At 42.5% G+C, this 17,427-nt stretch overlaps 2 protein-coding genes across 9 annotated transcripts in view; one reads left to right on the top strand and one right to left on the bottom strand.

Moving 5' to 3' along the window:
- c2cd5 (C2 calcium dependent domain containing 5) overlaps positions 1-16,657 on the top strand; it is a 22,090-nt gene extending 5,433 nt beyond the window's left edge. Inside the window, exons 9-32 of one of the 7 annotated variants that reach the window (XM_062389311.1) lie at positions 883-1,107; positions 1,556-1,635; positions 2,366-2,401; positions 3,538-3,646; positions 6,792-6,906; positions 7,022-7,120; positions 7,261-7,372; positions 7,491-7,570; positions 7,923-8,109; positions 8,188-8,352; positions 8,804-8,848; positions 9,373-9,513; positions 9,653-9,716; positions 9,850-9,911; positions 10,159-10,257; positions 10,344-10,433; positions 10,530-10,608; positions 10,779-10,871; positions 10,976-11,044; positions 11,817-11,849; positions 12,156-12,257; positions 14,184-14,377; positions 14,472-14,618; positions 14,794-16,657. In XM_062389311.1, coding sequence (XP_062245295.1) covers positions 883-1,107; positions 1,556-1,635; positions 2,366-2,401; positions 3,538-3,646; positions 6,792-6,906; positions 7,022-7,120; positions 7,261-7,372; positions 7,491-7,570; positions 7,923-8,109; positions 8,188-8,352; positions 8,804-8,848; positions 9,373-9,513; positions 9,653-9,716; positions 9,850-9,911; positions 10,159-10,257; positions 10,344-10,433; positions 10,530-10,608; positions 10,779-10,871; positions 10,976-11,044; positions 11,817-11,849; positions 12,156-12,257; positions 14,184-14,377; positions 14,472-14,618; positions 14,794-14,919 — 2,552 coding nt within the window. In that variant the 3' untranslated portion in view covers positions 14,920-16,657. Of the gene's footprint in view, positions 1-882; positions 1,108-1,555; positions 1,636-2,365; positions 2,402-3,534; positions 3,647-6,791; positions 6,907-7,021; positions 7,121-7,260; positions 7,373-7,490; positions 7,571-7,922; positions 8,110-8,187; positions 8,353-8,803; positions 8,849-9,372; positions 9,514-9,652; positions 9,717-9,849; positions 9,912-10,158; positions 10,258-10,343; positions 10,434-10,529; positions 10,609-10,778; positions 10,872-10,975; positions 11,045-11,816; positions 11,850-12,155; positions 12,288-14,183; positions 14,378-14,471; positions 14,619-14,793 lie in introns of all 7 variants that reach the window. The other 6 variants (XM_062389316.1, XM_062389313.1, XM_062389312.1 and 3 more) reach the window with 6 other exon arrangements.
- LOC133954823 (beta-1,4-N-acetylgalactosaminyltransferase 3-like) overlaps positions 16,587-17,427 on the bottom strand; it is a 20,431-nt gene continuing 19,590 nt past the window's right edge. For both annotated transcript variants that reach the window (XM_062389319.1, XM_062389318.1), the window contains exon 20: positions 16,587-17,177. In XM_062389319.1, the coding sequence (XP_062245303.1) occupies positions 17,087-17,177 (91 nt within the window). In that variant the 3' untranslated portion in view covers positions 16,587-17,086. The remainder of the gene's footprint in view (positions 17,178-17,427) is intronic.

The raw sequence follows: 17,427 nt of genomic DNA, 5'->3' as shown, positions 1-17,427 counted from the left end.
TCATTTAGAGCCACAGTCTGCACAGAAGTGATCATGGTGTGGAGCCATACACAGATACACACTAAGCCTAGTCAATCGCAGGTGTCATTCATGACATTTTACCTGTTGTAATAGCATCAAATAACTGATTCAAATTAAACTAATTGGAAAAATGACAATTCGACAAACTTCAATGTGAAAACGTCAGATAACATATTTGAGAAGCATTTATTTAACATGAAACTTGAATTTTTAATTTAATAGATGTCTCATCCACTAACATGCAGGTAGTGTTTATGAACTAAACTGCTGCCACAAGGGGATGATTAAGATTATTTGGCTTCTCTTTTGGGACTTTTAATTTCGTCTGTCTTTAATATACAGTTCATAGGAGGAACCAATCCAACTTTTATTCTCTAAAACCGCAACTCAGAATATCAGCTGATATCAAGTCCTGAGTCAGCACCAGTCGTCTCTTTTACGCGTTGTAAGATCAGTATATCGCCCTCCCAAAAATCTTTGTTTACATAAGGTGAGGTGAGGTCAGGGATGCTGTGACACTAAAAGCTAAGTTGTTACAGAAAGTAAAGTAATGTGGGAAGAATGTCTTTTAAATGACACTGGCATAAAAAGTGTATGTAATGTCACATGTTAAATACCCGATCCACTAAATAAGGTCAGAATTGATGTTAAAACCGATTCAGCCGATCAAATTGGGGCATCCCACCCTTTTTTTTCTCAATGCTGGTTTCCCCTTTTTCTTCATCACATCCTTCATAACCTCGTTTGCAATTTGTGTTTCTGCTCCATCTCCCCATTGCTCTGCCTCTCCATTCTCAATTCTGCTCCATTCTGTTTTTCCTCTGTGCAACTTCCATATGTTTGTATTTAACTGCTGGACAGTGGAGATCCAGACTGTGAGATGCAAACCTGGGTTCTTCCTCTGCCCCAGCTCCCCAACCCTCTCCACAGCAAGTCTGTCCCTTCCTGGTTCTGTCTCAGTGGGCTGCAGTCTTGGCTCTGCCCCAAGAGCCAACACCTCGCCCCTTATGTCCTCCATCCAATCAGGCACTACTTTGCTGAGAAAGAGCGTGTCCTTCACGGAGGACCTGCTGCTGGCAACCTCTGGTATAGTTGGACTGCTGTGTGTCAACAAGCAACGTTATAACAGTGCTGCTTTGGCATCTTTTAAAGGCAGGGAATCGACTTGAATGTTGATATCAGGAACATTAACTCAATATGCATGTTATAACTGCCCTCAGCCCATTGTTAATACTTTTGATTCTCCTATATGTCCCATTATGGTGTGATGCGTTTTTCACGAGAACCTGAAACTAGGTCCAGTAAAAGTAGAGTAGGCTAGTCTAAGGATGAGGTTTATTATTGATGCAGGTTTATTTATCTATCTCAGCATAAGGTGTTGTGCACTGCTCCAGCAATTGCTTTCATTAGATTTGTCACTAAGGCATTAATACTATAATGTAATACCAACTGACTGTTTGACTTGGCATATTAGTCCTTTTGACATTTGTGTTTAAAGATATGAAACTACAGCCGGACTCTCCTCTGTGATCAGGTATGGGCAGTGCCGGGAAGGAGGCGGGGCCTCTGAAGACCCTTCTTAGACAACAGACGCAGACAGCTCTTGAACAGAGGGTAAGATGACTCATTCACACATGCTCACAGGCGTATTTACTTACTCACACCATGTGTAGACATTTGAGACTGAATTGGAAAGTAAAAAGAAAGTAACATTTTTACAGTGTTACTGAACTTCACAGGCATTTTGTTAGCTAAAGCAGATCTGGACAACTTTTGGCCTTAAACCTTTCTTTACAGTATCCACACTTCTTGGTCCCTCCTAAGCCATGCATTTACCATGTTATACTCTGTGCCATTGGGACGGGAGGAATATAATTATCTTGGTATCCAATCTTCAGAGTACTCAAACTACGTTATAACAATGCAATGCCGTGCAACGTTGCATCGTTGTTTTGGCAGTTCGCGCGATCAGTATAACTTCCTGAAAACATCAATATACCTACAGTATACATCATTTTCTTTTTCCCGCATTTATCTCCAAAGTGGTGTTGACAACTTCCTCAGGAGCCAGCTCTGAGGGAAACTCTGACCCACTACAGGCATGAAAGTTGTCTGTTGCCTCATTAATTAGCCAGAATAACCACAATCCGACACAGGTGATACTTTGACCTGCAGTTTGTGATGCATATCAGTCCCAGATGCCACACAAGGCACGTGGTGCTTTCTTGGTGAAAGATTTCTAGTTTACACTGGTGAGGTGGTTACATGTTAAATGGAGAGTGGGTCTGAGTAAGAGCAAGTAATTTTCCCTTTCTTTGTCCTCTTGTTCACTTGTGCTACTCAGGGAACATCCTCCTCTGGGTTATTGTTAAACGCCCGGGTATGTCCCATCAGTGTGAATTTTTTTTCTCTCCACCTTTCCTCTTAACATCCTGACCAGCCGATGGCAACCAACCGGTCCTGCACAACTCCTAACCCGTCCCTCCTCTGCTGTTTGTAGATCTCAGAGGGGCAGGCTGGGGCGTAGCAACGCAGCATCCTTTACGTGTCCATGTGTTTGCTATGCCCCCGCTACACTCCAAAGGATTAACAGACATGTGGGGTTAAGGGCTGGGAGGCTAGGAGTTGTGTTCCTTTCAGTTTTGAAAGGCGTACGTGGCTGTGCGTGTGTGTGTCCTCTAGATACTCATTTCGGACCCTCTGTAACCAACTTCTTTTCCAGAGTCAGATTTTTAGTTTTTCCTGTGTCAACAACGGGAATGAGCCCACTCATCTCATCACTTCATTCTTGCCTCTTTGCTCCGAGTTGAAGGAGCTGTCAGTCAAATTAGAAGCTCTAGATTCCTTCCTAGAGTAATGGACAAGAAAGAATGTAATAGTAGTCCCACCTGATTTCTGACCTCAGCCATTCATCAGACCTGCATGATTGATAATCACAACATCCCTCAGGTAGATGTGGTCAAAATAGAATGAAGACCATGATGCCAACCGGCAGTTCAAGTGATTCTTGCTCAATTTGCATGGATTAGCATCTCAATACTTAAGTGAAGGAAGAGGACCAGTCTGTCCAGACCTGTCCTGTAAGTTGACTGAGAAGCATGTACAAATCCTGCTGCTCAGCCTGGACCTGCTGTGTCTGTGGGTGCCCTTCATCTGAAAATCCAAACCTAAAAACGCATTTATATAGATTTGAAAGGATTGAATAAATCACTCAATAACTAGGCCTCCTCAATCACTTCAAGATCTATTTGAAATGCACAACAAATGTAGGCTGGAGTAGAACAGATTGGGATTCCTTGGGGGTAAACCCTGCATGGGGAAGCACCATCACACTCTATCCTTGCTGCATGTTTAGAAATTTCCTGAGACTAAACATCAGTTACAATCCAGTAGGTAGCATTTGAGACTTAGTTACTTTGGGAGTAGTTATTAGATAATATTAGTAAAAATATACAGAAGAAGTGCAGAGTGTGATTTCCTCTGCTCTAAGTAACCAAGCTTGTTTTCTATCAGCAGGAGTTCCCATTCTTCACTTTGACATCTTTCCCGCCCGGTTTTCTGGTCCATGTCGGCGGAGTGGTCAGCGCTCGCTCTGTCAAACTACTCGACCGAATACACAACCCCGGTGAGTTCACCGCACACAGGCCAACAAAGTAGCTTGTCTCTTGTCCTGTTAAACAAAATTAGTTCCTTCCTCAATCTACAGTGTTGTGCGAGTGTCCAGTGTCGTTGCTAGTGGTTGTTCGTTAATGCTGCCTATTATCATTAAGTGTTTTCTCGTGTGGGTCCAACTCCTGATCTGTTTGATTTGTGTTGCGAAATGATGGTGAAAGACTTGAGTGATGTCCGAGTCCAAAAGCAGGTGAAAGCTGTTCCTGTTCAGGTTGATAGGCAGATAGGCTGCTTCTTTATAGCTTTATAATTGTGTTTAAGTGAGGGTTATTGACAAAATAAATTAATGAATAGGGGCAACTTTCACCTCTTGATAATTTGTAGTCAGTGCTGGTCAAGTTGTGTGTGTGTGTGTGCGTGTGTCTGCGTGTTTGTGCGTGTGCGCGTGTGCGCGAGTGCTGTGGTGCTTCCCCCGTGGATGAGGTGCTATAGTGGTGCATGGCTCAAGTCTGTTGCCTGCTGTATCTGTTGTGTGGTGTTGTTGTTGGCTGCAGGTGGCGCTGTGGTGAAGTACTTTGGTGTCTGATATATACCTCCACCCTGCTACAAGCTTTTTATCTGTGTTGAAATCCTAATGTGTTTATGTATTATGTAGACTTTTTTTTTTTATTATTATTCGATTACCATGCAGGTTTCTACCTATTAAAGGTGCTGGACCATCCAAGTCCTCAGTTATTCTGCCCTTTGACTAATGTGAATTAAGGATGTGTGAGAAAGGGGAGTGCTCATGATTGTTGGCTGGGTGAGGATAATTAATTATATTTAATGATTAAATTTACAGTATTTCTGTTTGAATTAGGGCAAACAACATGGTTTTACATTGTTTTCCCTGTTCCAAACATCTCTACATAAGAGTATTTTTATGAGTGGGTCCCTGTATTATTTATATTATGCAGAAGTATGCCCACCCTTAAATGTGATGGGCACAAACTCGTTCTCTTTTTTGACAATTAGTGACGACAACCCACTTACCATTTAAAATCTTAATATTGTAAACGTTATTAGCAAATGTCACTTTAGGAATGTCCGATAGACATTTCATCGACAACGGTCGATGCAATGCATCTTGGCAAGAAGTTATGTAAACAGGAGTTGTTTGAAAGAAAACGCCACATGGCATTTTCTTAAGTTAAGAGATAAACTGCTACTGCATGATCTTTTTCTCTTCAACTCAAGTCCTTTTGTCAAAATTATTGCTAGGTCTTAAGCTTTTATTCATCTCTCTTTTTCCTCTTCAGTCTCCTTCTTTCAGATTGTGTTCGTAGGCCTGAATTTAGGTTGTGTTTGGCCAGTGACTGTGCAGTGCTGTCTGTCTTTGTGTAGTGACTGTGGTGTGCTGCTGTCGTGTCATGCTTGTTTGTTAGACTCTCTTCTTTTCTTTTTCTCTCTTTTCTGTACTAACGGTGTGTTCTGGCCCAGCTTTGGGTAACACGCGCTCTAAAAAACTGCTAGACTGGAATAGTATCACTGCAGGTATTTCCCCCCTTTTACTGCTCTCACCCACAGGAGAGATGGCAGCTCAGTGAAGTCAGACCTCTGTCCTCTTTAGATGCACATAACACTGACGTTTAAACAACAAGCCTCAATAACCACAAACAAATTTAACATTTAATGTTTTGCTGAAAAATGCTGAAATCAGTGAGCTGCCATTCTCCTCTCTTTAATCTGTGTGAGTGTATGCTGGGCTGATTTGAGCATGCGCTGAGCCCCTACCCCATCCAGCCTGACCTGCCTACCTGCCCCCAACCCCACCCAGCTCATCCTGCTGCACAGAAGGGCTGTAGCTCTTCTCTAACGTCGTCCCAGCACTGTTTTCTAATGCGTCCTGTTGTTGTGAAACCTTTCTAGACCAGAGGAGGTTTAGAAGGTTTGCTCTGTGACAAAGAGCCACTGACTGGGCATGTGCATCCCTGACTCACCGGGCCGTATTCATACTGAGAGAGAGAAAGTGAAGGATAGATGGACGGATGGACGGAAGGCAGGTTGATTGGATGGGTGAGAGTTGAGGAAATTTAAAAGTGGATGGGGATGTATGATGGGGTGAAAGGAGAGAATTTGAGCTTGGGGGGGAATGGGCCTGAGTACGGCACGATTCTCTAACTTATAAACTAGACTAGCTTTGATGGACTCTGGTGAATGAATATGGCCCCTCTATGCCCATAAGTGTGCACATGGTCATGAGCGTGCACGTTTTGTGAGCCTGTGCCTGTGTGAGATGCAGCTTCTGATTTAAAAGGAGCCCACCTCTTGAGCCTGATGCCTGACCATCAGTCATTACTCTTCATCTCTTCAGTTTGATCACCAACTCTTTACCCCTTCATTCATTCCTCTCCCCAGTCTCATCGAGCAGCTGAGTTTCTCTTTCCGGGGCTCCTTCAGCACTGCATGTCGAGGAGTCATCGGGTGCAGCTCAATACTCTAATGTAGCTTCCTTTATTTGTATCAAATTAGTGCTATTAAATGGCAATGATTTTACTCTGAAAAGTTAATGAGAAGCCTCGTGAGACTATTGAAACACACCCATGGTTTAGCCCCAGTATGATGAAGGCTCGACCCCTTTGACATAAGGAAGTATTTTAACACACAAGGCACAACATGGTCTTTTATGTAATTTCTCTATTTCTGTACTTTAGAGGAAGATTTCTTCCTTTACCACACCAGACCAAAACACACCCAGTAGCAGGGGGCTGTATTTCACACCCGTATCCTTTCTGTTAGTGCGACTGACTGAAAGGAGTCATAGAGAAGAGATAGACAGGTTTAGGGATAGTGTGCACTTCAGGAATGTCACACACAACTAACATAACCAATGACTTTGCCTTCATCATCATAATTGTCATCAATTTACCCCATTAACCATCAGAAAGTATTACCTGTACTGTTTGATTCGTCAGTTTTATTTCCTGGTAAGTCAAATCAGTCAGATTAGAGCTTAGATTCAGACTCTATCCCCTTTTCTTGTGTTTGTACTCATCTCAGCAGTGGACTAAGTATTGCTTTCACTAGACTTAAGTGTTGAGTGAGGTTTTGATTGATAATTCAGCTCATTTAGACATGATGTGTGAACGTTGTTTGACTCAGAGGTTCATGTTTTGCAGATGAGCCAGAGACTCGAGACGCCTGGTGGGAGGAGATTCGCCAGGAGATCAAATCTCATGCCAAAGCTCTTGGTTGCCATGCTGTCGTGGGCTACAGCGAGCGCACTAGCATTTGGTGTGTTGTAGTGAACGCATACATGGAGAACTACTGCACATTAATCCGTTTGCTGCATCTCTTTTACACACAATGTTTGTCCTGTTCTCATGCTATTCCCTTCTTCTTAACACAGCGAGGAGGTGTGTATCCTGTCAGCATCAGGCACAGCAGCCATCCTGAATCCTAGATACATGCGTGAAGGCTGCCTTGACACCGGAAACACCGAACCCAGGTTGTTTTTGTATGAATCTCTTTGGATGCTATTTCAATGCAATGTTTTGTATTTTATTTTTATCGTAAATATAATGTTGCGCAATGTGTTTATCTTAACTGAGTTATGAGACTCATACCAAGGGGTGTGTGTTGTTCCAGGTTTGATGAACCTTCTCCTCCGAGCTGTGGTTTCTGTCACATCCCTTACGATGAGCTCAACATGCCATTTCCTGCCCAGCTCACATACTGTTACGGCTGCAGACGGCAAAAGGTCTCACTTTACTTCTTTGTATGAATTAAGACATGCTGAGGACATATTTGGTTTTCCATAGAACAAATTAGAGTTGATTTAAGAAAAAAGAATTGATAAAAGTTTTTTACTCTTCAAGGTTCCTGATGTGCTTTTCACCACAATCGACATGCCATCTGAAGCAGCTGTCACAGGGAAGGGCTGCCTCATCCAGGCCAGGTAAATACTCTGCAGTGAAATCCCCCAAACCTGCTTAAAATGACACTGAGAAAAACACTTGTCTTTAAAGAAACAATCTCAAATCTACTTTAATAACAATCCGAGCAACAGATGATTATTCATCTCAGCTAGATTCCTGAAGTTCCCTTTTGTCCTGCCTCAGCTAGTCCTATCTGGATCTTCTACATATGTTTGTTCCGGACATTTTATTAGGGGGCATGCAGGAGAAGTTCAAAAAAAATTCTAGAGCAACTTTTTCATTTCAAGAAAAAGTCTGGACTTCAGTGCATTTGGGAAAGCAGCTACAGATATTTATCATAGTGATGTAATGCCAATATATAATGTTTTCTAGACTGTGTCGTTTGAAGAAGAAAGCCCAGGGTGAAGTGAATGCGACGGCCATCTCCAACCTGCTGCCTTTTATGGAATACGAGTTGCACACTCAGCTGATGAACAAACTGAAGCTGCGGAGCATGAACGCTCTTTTTGGCCTACACATACAGATCAGTGTCGGCGAGAACATGCTCCTGGGTCTGGCCGTAAGTACATTTTAGGTCGAGCTAAATCATCCATGCATGTGTTCTCTGCAGCTTGGGCCTTAAAATGTGTGTGTTCAGTCTGCTACAGGAGTGTACCTCACAGCTTTGCCGGCACCGGGGGGAGTTCAGATTGCAGGGAAGACCCCTGGCGACATGAGCAATGAGCACCACATCCTCACCATCCAGAAAAGGATCAACGACACTATCGCCAAGAATAAAGAGCTTTATCAAATTAACCCTCCGGTAAGACGCACAAAGGTTTTGTGATTAGGTCTGAAAATCTTCCCCCATTATGTCAGGTTCTCACCGCGAACTAGATTCAAACAATGCTTCATTTCAACTCCACACTTCCAAGGGACTTAAATCTTTTATCAAAACAAATGAGCAGGTCTTAGTTTTGGGATTTAAAACAAGTTTTTAACAAATTCTGAGATAATGCTGCAACAACTTGATCTATTTTGACCTGGAGTGACCAATTACTTTAATTTGTACCTGTGTCATCGACACTGTTATATCAAATGATTTTACACTATAAACATAGTCATTATATAACATAAACAGACCAATTCCACTGTGAAGTATTTCCATTACTTTGCATAAGATTCTCTCTGTTTCAGTGTCAGTCATACATTATAGTCTGTTTTTTGTGAATCGTGATAAACTTACCCCTCTTGTCTTTCTCTGGTCATTAAAGAAATTATTTGCCCTGGACCCTGAAGTGTTCGGCGGCATAAACATGGTACTGAGCACGCCAACTTTTTTGGCTGCGAGACGCAGCAAAGCATGACAAATATTTCACCCTTATTAACCGCAGAACTACACCACCTTTACCATAACTGTGTAACAGCTTTTAACTGGGGACGTTTGGGAGCAGGATGATATGTAATCCACTCCATAGTCACCTGGACAGCAAACCACTATAGACTCATTGTATCTGTGCTGTATTTTGATTATGACTATCTATCCTGCCCATTCACACTCTCTCACCTGTGTATTTTGATTGTGTGTTTGGGTGTTTGTATGTGTGTGTGTTTGTTTGCACTTCTTCTTATTCTTCCGAATTCATATATTAACATCAATCGTGTGTGCGAGGTTCCAGCTGATTGGATTATTGAGTGAGAGAGAGCATGTGTTGTGTTATTAATACAGTCCTTCTATACACACAGTCTATACAGATGTGAGATGCAGAACTGGGCTGCTGTGGTGACCTGGTCCTCACGCTGACAGCCTGTTAGCTGAAGTCCTGTTTCCCTCTGCTTGCAGGAACTGACGGATGAAGTGGTGGGTTCTCCGATCCCAGAGCCGAGGCAACGATCTAGACTTTTTCGCTCGCACTCGGAGAGCTCAGATGAACTGTCAGAACTGGACCTCTCCCATGGCAAGAAGGATGCCTTTGTCCTTGAGGTGAGGATCTACAAGAACACATTATTATTAATTTGCAACTTCTAGGGTAAACACGTAATTTTAAGAACAGAAAAGAAGACTATGGCTATATATCCTACAACTTGACTGTATTTCTTGCTGTTTTCTGTCATCTGCATAGATTGATGACACTGATGCTGTGGAGGACATCCACTCCCTCCTCACTGATGCCAGTCCCCCGTCAGGTATGTGCCATCCATTCACTCCACAGAAGTCAAAGTGATCCCTCCACATGCTCAGTCCGGTATCTCCTGATTGGTTCAAGGCTCAAACAAAAGTCCATTTCTCTGCTTCATCTTCACGCTTTCATGTCTCCAGGTTTCTACAGCTGCAACACTGAGATCATGCCTGGGATTTTTAACTGGACTTCAGGAGTGCAGGTCATACTTTACCTAAGTTTTCACAAATTACACCAAATTTGAATTAATTATTTTTTTATATTTTGGAAGCCATTTTGATGCATTTTGCGGTTGTGTACTGTCATTTTCTATCCTGTAGACACATGTTTAATTCTAGCACAACTACAATCTGTACATAATTATTGTAATTTTGAGATCATCTAGAAAAGATTACTGTGGCCTCATTGGGGAAATGCATTACTTTATGTGATTTGTCTCTATCCTACAGATGTTTACATCAGTCAGGGTCTTTAGGTTGAGTAATGCCAATCTCACTAACCAAGGCTTGAACAAGATCTTCACTGACCTGTGTGAGAATCTGCTAAAGGTGAGGAAGATGTGACGGCACTGTTTTTGTTGTGTGTGTGGTTGTGTTTCGAATGAGGAATCACAATCGTCAACCCTTTTTCCCAGAGTTTTTACTTCAAGTTGCGTTCCATGATCCCCTGCTGTCTCTGTCATCTCAACTTCACTGTAGCAGTGCCAGAAGAAGAACTCATACAGGTAAGAATTATCAGACCACAACACCTCTGTGAAATCCCTTACAATAAAAGGAGGTTAAGTAAAGTTGACTTCCACGCCTCTCTGTCTGCCTCCCAGGTCGCAGTGACAGCAGTTGCCATGACGTTCGACAAGGAACAGATGTTGGAGAAGCCAGCAGACAAGACTATTACCAAAGGTCGGTCTTGTTAAAGGTTGCTTTTGGAGGAGTCAGTGATTTTTTAATTTGCTGTCATCCACACAACTCCAGACTATTTATTTTTGTTTCAAAAGCTGCTATAAAATTAAAACTTAATGATGTAGATGCAGCTTAAAAACGGCGGGCTGATTGTGTGTGTACTCTTTCAGGATGCATCGAGGGTGAAGAGCAGCTCCAGTTTTCGATGGAGTTGTGCGCAGACTCATCAGGCATCAGCACTCAGCAATTATCCAAAATCTCAGGTAGCCTTTAACCGTTCTCTTTTTTATTTGCTCCCTGACATCCTCCGCTACCCGTGCCCAGTTTCACTAACAGGCATTGCCCATCTCCTCCACTAACACTTCAGGTACAGTCTCTTTACTCACCCCAGTTGCAAAACTGTGCCAAAATCAGCTGGTTGTGGTTCGTTCAGGAGGTAAATGAACTGCGATGTTGCCACCCTGTGTGTCCCGTTTTTCCTTTTGAATTCAGATGATTAGTGTGATGTTGTGTAGATGAGTTGCCTTACTCCTAAAGAGTCAGTTGAATACAGTAAGATAAGAACAGAATATACAGTAGATAAATCCTGATGAGTCCTGCACCGGGTTGGGTACGGGTAAAAATGAACTGAAGGCGGGAAGTGCCTATGATCTTTTCCATTTTCAGGAGAAAACCGACATTTAAATGATAATTTGGCTTATATGAAGCCTTGTCAGCCGTAGGGATTTGTTTTATTGTTAAAGCGTATGACACCACCTTTGACCCCAAATAACTTGTCGCTACCAACACCCAACTAACTTGAAAATCAAAATGGATGGCATTAAGATTTAAGTAGCCAGTGGTTAATAATCTCTCAGTCGCTTTCCTGGATGTAAAAAGTCCCACAATAGCCACAAGCTAGACACATTGTCATCGTGAAAACACATTGACAGGTGCTGCGACAAGTCACACATACTTCATACGTCTTTGATTATGTGTGACGGGTCAGGTTGCAGGTCATGTGTTAACAGCCCATAGCTTTGCGGTTATGGGTTCTTTTAATGGACCCGTGCAGGACTCTACTGTAGATGTACAGAACATGTTGATTCTGTATGGTTAAAACCTTTAAACATGTTTGCTTTCCATTGTGATTTAGTGAAAATCTCCCTAAGCTCCTCTTGATCCATGTCAAGTGCAAAAGTAAACAGTGGTTTGTGTGTGTGTGACAGGTGTCCCGGAGAGCACCAACGTCTCACCCCGAGGTAAGCCCACTTCTTGACCACAATCTCCCTCTACCCCACATCCCTGCTACCAAAACAACTACACTGCCCTTTTTTTGACTTTTCATCCTTTTGTCTCAGACAAAGGTATCCTGCACCACTCCCAAACCTCATCCACTTTTGTTTTTTTTCTGTTCTTCTGTTTGTTTTCCGTGTCTTGTTTTTTTTGTATATTTTTTGTTTTTTTTTCTGTCTTGTTATTGTTGTCGTTGTGTCTGTGTATGTATGGGCGTGTGTGTGCGTGTGCGTGTGACTGGGCGTGCGCGTTTGTGTGTGTGTTCTCTCCAGCTGCCTCCGTTGATTACGGTTCCTTTGCAGACAGATGCAGCACCTGGCTAGAGCTGATTAGGCTGAAAGCTCACACCATAAGACGAGGATCAATTAAGACAAGTAGGAGGACACAGTCTCTAGCACACTCTGGTGATCATACCCACGAATACACAGTTTCACAAGCAATCCCACACCCGCACATACACAAACTGGCACACAAGCTAGCAAACACTCACATATCCCGCCATGCATGCCGCTCGGGGGCGGAGCATCGTTAACCAAGCACCAGCTTTTGAGCAGTGTGACAGTTGAAGCCCCGCCCCTCAGAGGGATCCCCAATCAGCAGCTTGGCTTTAAAATCCCCGTAGCCATTGTAACAGCAGTGTAAAGAAGAGTGATTTCTTTTGTAATTTATTTGTGTGCAACCCAAATAATAACCAATAATTAATTTTAAGCAATTTGATGACAGTTACCGGAGAAACTCTTTTGATTGTGCTCTGCATTTGCATTTCTGAATCTGCACAAGGGGAAAAAAATATGATATGATAAAACTAGGGTAATATAGCCTAAAACAAATATCGCAATATTTTTAGGCTATATCGCGATACGCAATATATGAATCTCAATATTTTGCAGTCTCCTCTAAATCACAGAGCAAATGTTAAATTCATAAAGGTCTACAGGAAATGGCTGAGCTAGCGGACATTAGCATTTCTGACTCTCCCTGAATGCACCTCTCGGAAGATATCTGCGTACATTTAGGCTTAAAACATGCTGTAAATGACCTGGTTTCGAGTCGAATATAAATGTCGGGGCTTGCCTTCTGATCCCTGAGCAGCTGTGAACCAGAGGGAAACTCTGTGTTTTCACTGTTCAACAAAGTCACTGACCGGCTGCTTCACGTCAACGCGCCTCGCATCTCACAACACTCACAAGCGTCCACTGTCGCTGGAGTGAAGGCCGCTCACGCTAACGTTAACTCGCTGGCGCTCTTCACTTTCTTTCGCTCTCTCCATGCTCTCTTGAGTCTCTTTCCTCATCTCCTGATACGAGAAATATGCATGTTCGCTCAAGAGTTTTCTGGATGGGCGGGGGGGGGGGGGGGGGGGGGGGGGGGGGGGTGAGCAGTCTGCTGTGAGAGGGGCATGCAAAGAGAGAAGCGAAACTCTGAGAGAATTCATGCTGACGGCTTAAAACATCCACGTGACAATTGAGACACGATAGTCACTATATTATCATTTTAACATGTTACGAGCCGCGATACATCGAGTATATTCTATATATCGCCCCCACCTTGATAAAACATCTATTGTCCGAATGCTACAACATCCTGCAAGAATCGGTGTGATGTTCAGTCCTGTGCACAGTAAGTGAACCACAGCTCGGAAGGTTACTGGATTGATGGACGTACGCCACATCACGTGAATACGCATCAAGATGATGCCGCACCTCTCACACTCTGCTGGCTCATATACGTGTGTGCTCAGCTCATAGCTGTCTTTGTCCGTCTCCATTTCTCAAGCCTCTTCCACAAATGCACAAAGACACCAATATGCTCTTATGTGCTGTCACTATACTGCAAATTCTGTATTCACACACGTCAACTTACACAGCTGTGCCCAGGTCTGTCTGTCTGTCTGTCTGCAGACACTGTGTATACGTCTTGTCTGTTTGCTAACAACTGCATGACGCGCATGGCAACGCATGTCAGTCATTGTCTTGGCACTTCACATTCAGACCATTGCATGTACAGTCACTCATGGATCTAACACACCTGGACAACTGACCTGCTCACATGTCAGTGCACTCACACGTGGTGCTCCTGCTGTGCAAATGCTAACAGGTTTGCGTATTTGCACGGACATTGCATATTCACATTTCTTTTGTGCTTCAGAGTTCATATCAGCTTTTATTTTTCCATTATTATTGATTCTTTTTCTGGTATCTCCATTCTTTTTTTTGTCCCTTTCTCCTCTTTTCCTCCCTTTTTGTTTTCCTTTCACGTTTCCTCTTCCGGACCTCTCCTTGCTCCCTTTGCACCTGCAGTCTCATCTTTGGAGCGCAGCAGCCCGTTGCCTGAGGGACGGTCCCGCTCGCTGCGCTCCAACCGCTCTTTCGGAGGCAGCTCGGTCACGGTGGTGAAGATGACGCCACTCTCCTTCCTCCCCGGGACACGCATCATTAAATATCTTGGGATCATCAACATGTTTTTTATCAGAGAGACGACGTCGTTACGGGAGGTATGAGCAACACAATGGCAGGAAGTCCCAATGTATTTTTCAAAATGTAGACTCGCCTCCAAACTTGAAACGTACGTGTGTGTGTCCTCTGCAGGAAGGTGGTGTTAGTGGCTTCCTGCACACTTTCATAGCAGAGGTGTTTGCGATGGTTCGAGCGCATGTTGCAGCCCTGGGAGGTAACGCAGTCGTGTCCTACAGCATGAAAGAGTGTATGTTGATGGAAAATCCAAACAAGAACCAGGTACTCCACAACACTCATGCACATAATAAACACAAACCTCTTTCTGTACACTTAAAATACTTTAAAGAAACCCTCCAATGGATTTAGTTAATGCCAGTTCACCACTTTATTTGATCATCGGACCTGACAGTTTGTGTCCACGTGTTTTAATCTTGTCCAAACTTTCCCTCTCTAGGCACAGTGCCTCATCAATGTTAGTGGCGATGCCGTCATCTGTGTCATTGAAACGGATCAGGAGCCCATACCCACAGCAGTAGGTACCAGACAGACCAGTAGTAGCGGAGCTGATGGGACGACATGACACTGAAATGCTGCACCTCCCTGCGTCTGCAATCTGAGTGAACACGACCGTCCAAATGAGTCACTTATGTCTGCCTTAAATCTCTGTACAACATCCAGGGTTTGGCCACCAGTAACAATGAGCAAGTATTGACACACTCAAAAATATTCAGCATGTATTAAAAAAGAAGTGTAGGATATTTCTCCTCATGTTTTATTTGTTTAAAGAGACCATTTGTACAGGTGATCAGAGAGTATTTAAAAACCCTTCGGTTAAACATCAGCCAAGGACCCCTCTGCATCCAATTTCCACCCATGTATTACAGCCGTCCATATGGCCCACAGCTACAGTATATCGGCCCATTCCTTCTTTCTGTGTGTCGCACAAGTGACATGAGAGGCAGCTAGGAGTAATCTGTCCGTCCTCAGATCACAGGGGTCGAGAAATGGACTTGCCAAAAGGGACAAGGTTGTAAACCATCCAAATGAATAGAACACAGTCAGCCTCTCCCACAGTGTGAGACTCTGTCTCGAGTGACGTGCACTTCAGAAACCCATCTGTCCATTATTAAACTGACAGATGAAGGCTATGTCCGGCAAAACGAGTATTTCAATTTAAAACAATAGAAAATAAATCTGTCTGGAATATACATTTTGAAGCTAATATCCAAACAATGAGGGTAAACCTGTGATGCAGTTTAGATGTTTAATTACTTTTATGTCCAAATCTGATTTTGTATGGATTTTTTAAGATGGATATTCTCTGTGACAGTGTCTGTTGTCAGTCCAAATTTCTTTAGAAAGTGTCAAATAATAAAGCCACAATCTTATTTCTAAGGTTGTTATCATGGCTTGGTTTAAAAAAAGTCATGATTACAGGCATAATGTGCACATATTTTTGTAAGGTGAAAATCTTCCTTTTAAAACAGCCATTATAATGAATTTTACTCACTGTTTAACAAATAAAAACAGTTTGTGTTGCTGAAAAGCTAATGGCATTATGTATATGCACTTACATGTGGGAGACCGTTATAAATGAAGCAGACATGCAGCCTTAGACACATTCTGTGGCCCTTTGGAGTCGAGCAATGGCATTTCATAGAATAAAGTCATAAAGTCATTTGGACTGAATTACATCTGTAACTGTTGCGTTTTCTCCCTCTGTGTCAAATTTGACATCCTTTACCAAGACCTGATGCTTTGGCATTCCAAATTCCCAAATAATAGTCCCGCTACTGATCTGTTCGCCTCCGACACTAATGTCCAATGCTGGAAAAGAAAGCGTCTCCTTGTGTAGGTGCCACCTGAAAATAAACTGTGTACATGCTCTCTAAAATCAGATTTTAGTATTTTTGTAACATAAGACTAAAGACACCAACTGCTCTCTTTGCTTGTGCAATGATGTTTTGAATCACTGTGTCAGAGAATTGGTGGTACTCTCATCTGTTCGTGTGATCAGCAGTTTGTGACCAGCTTCTCATGTTTGTGTCGAAAACTTGAATGTACATATTTTGGATGCTTTTGTTTTCTGACTAGCAGCAAGCAGACCCACTTTGTATTGCCATGAATCTGTATGCTCGCCTGGTATGTCTGACACAATAAAGTCAGTCAAACCAAGATGAGTCTGTAATCGTTGATAAATCTCCCAAAATAGGGATTAAGTAAAAATGAACAATCTGGTTTTGATAATAATAATTAATTGTTTTTTTATTATACATGATGAAATTGAAATTTCAAAAAATAATTGTAACATAAAAAATTCCCTCAGTCCCTGAATAACAAACAGTAGAAGGCACATTGTAGGTGAATAAGAACAAAGTCGATAAACTGAGTTAGACTTTTTGACCAGTCAGGGCCTTTTTTTTCTAGAAATAACATAAAAAAACATCAATAAGATAAAAAGATTGTTAAGCCGCACCATAACAACAGGAACAGGTTCAGTGGCACTCTAGCATCAGTAGTCAGTATTACTTTCAGGTGAATATACTTGTCGTAGTAGAGTCTTCTTATTGTTCTTCTTGACAGTATTCAGCCCTAATTTCATCATCTACATTCAAATCCCTGTCAGTTAGTAGTAGTAGCAGTAGCAGTAAACATATCTGTCTCTTAGGCATTCTGGTTGGTCTGATGGAGACTCTGGTAATTTCAATGTGCTGCAACGGATGGTGAGATCATTTTTTGGTCTAGAGCTACTCGTTCCACATGCCACGTTTGGAGTGAAAGAAGTGGAAGAAGTTCCTCAAGTAGATCCTATCCACTTCCAGTTTTGACTTAATGATCCTAGAGCAGAGAGCAGAGGTACAGTATTTGGGTTTGGTATTAGGTTCCAGCATAAGAAAAAACATGAAGGGAGGAAGATTGCTTTCAATTTGCGTTCTGACAATAAAGTAGAAATGTCGAGAAACAAAATCAAAATAACTTAGACAAAGGTATTTCTTTTGCATTTGGAGAATAAGCTGCCAGTGTTCAATCTCTGTGGTTTCTCCAACTGAACAGGTAGTTTTCTGCACAATCTCCTGATACTGATCAT

This window comes from Platichthys flesus, chromosome 6 (assembly GCF_949316205.1).
Source record: "Platichthys flesus chromosome 6, fPlaFle2.1, whole genome shotgun sequence".
Taxonomy (NCBI): domain Eukaryota; kingdom Metazoa; phylum Chordata; class Actinopteri; order Pleuronectiformes; family Pleuronectidae; genus Platichthys; species Platichthys flesus.
This window is presented reverse-complemented; position numbering and strand designations above follow the sequence as displayed.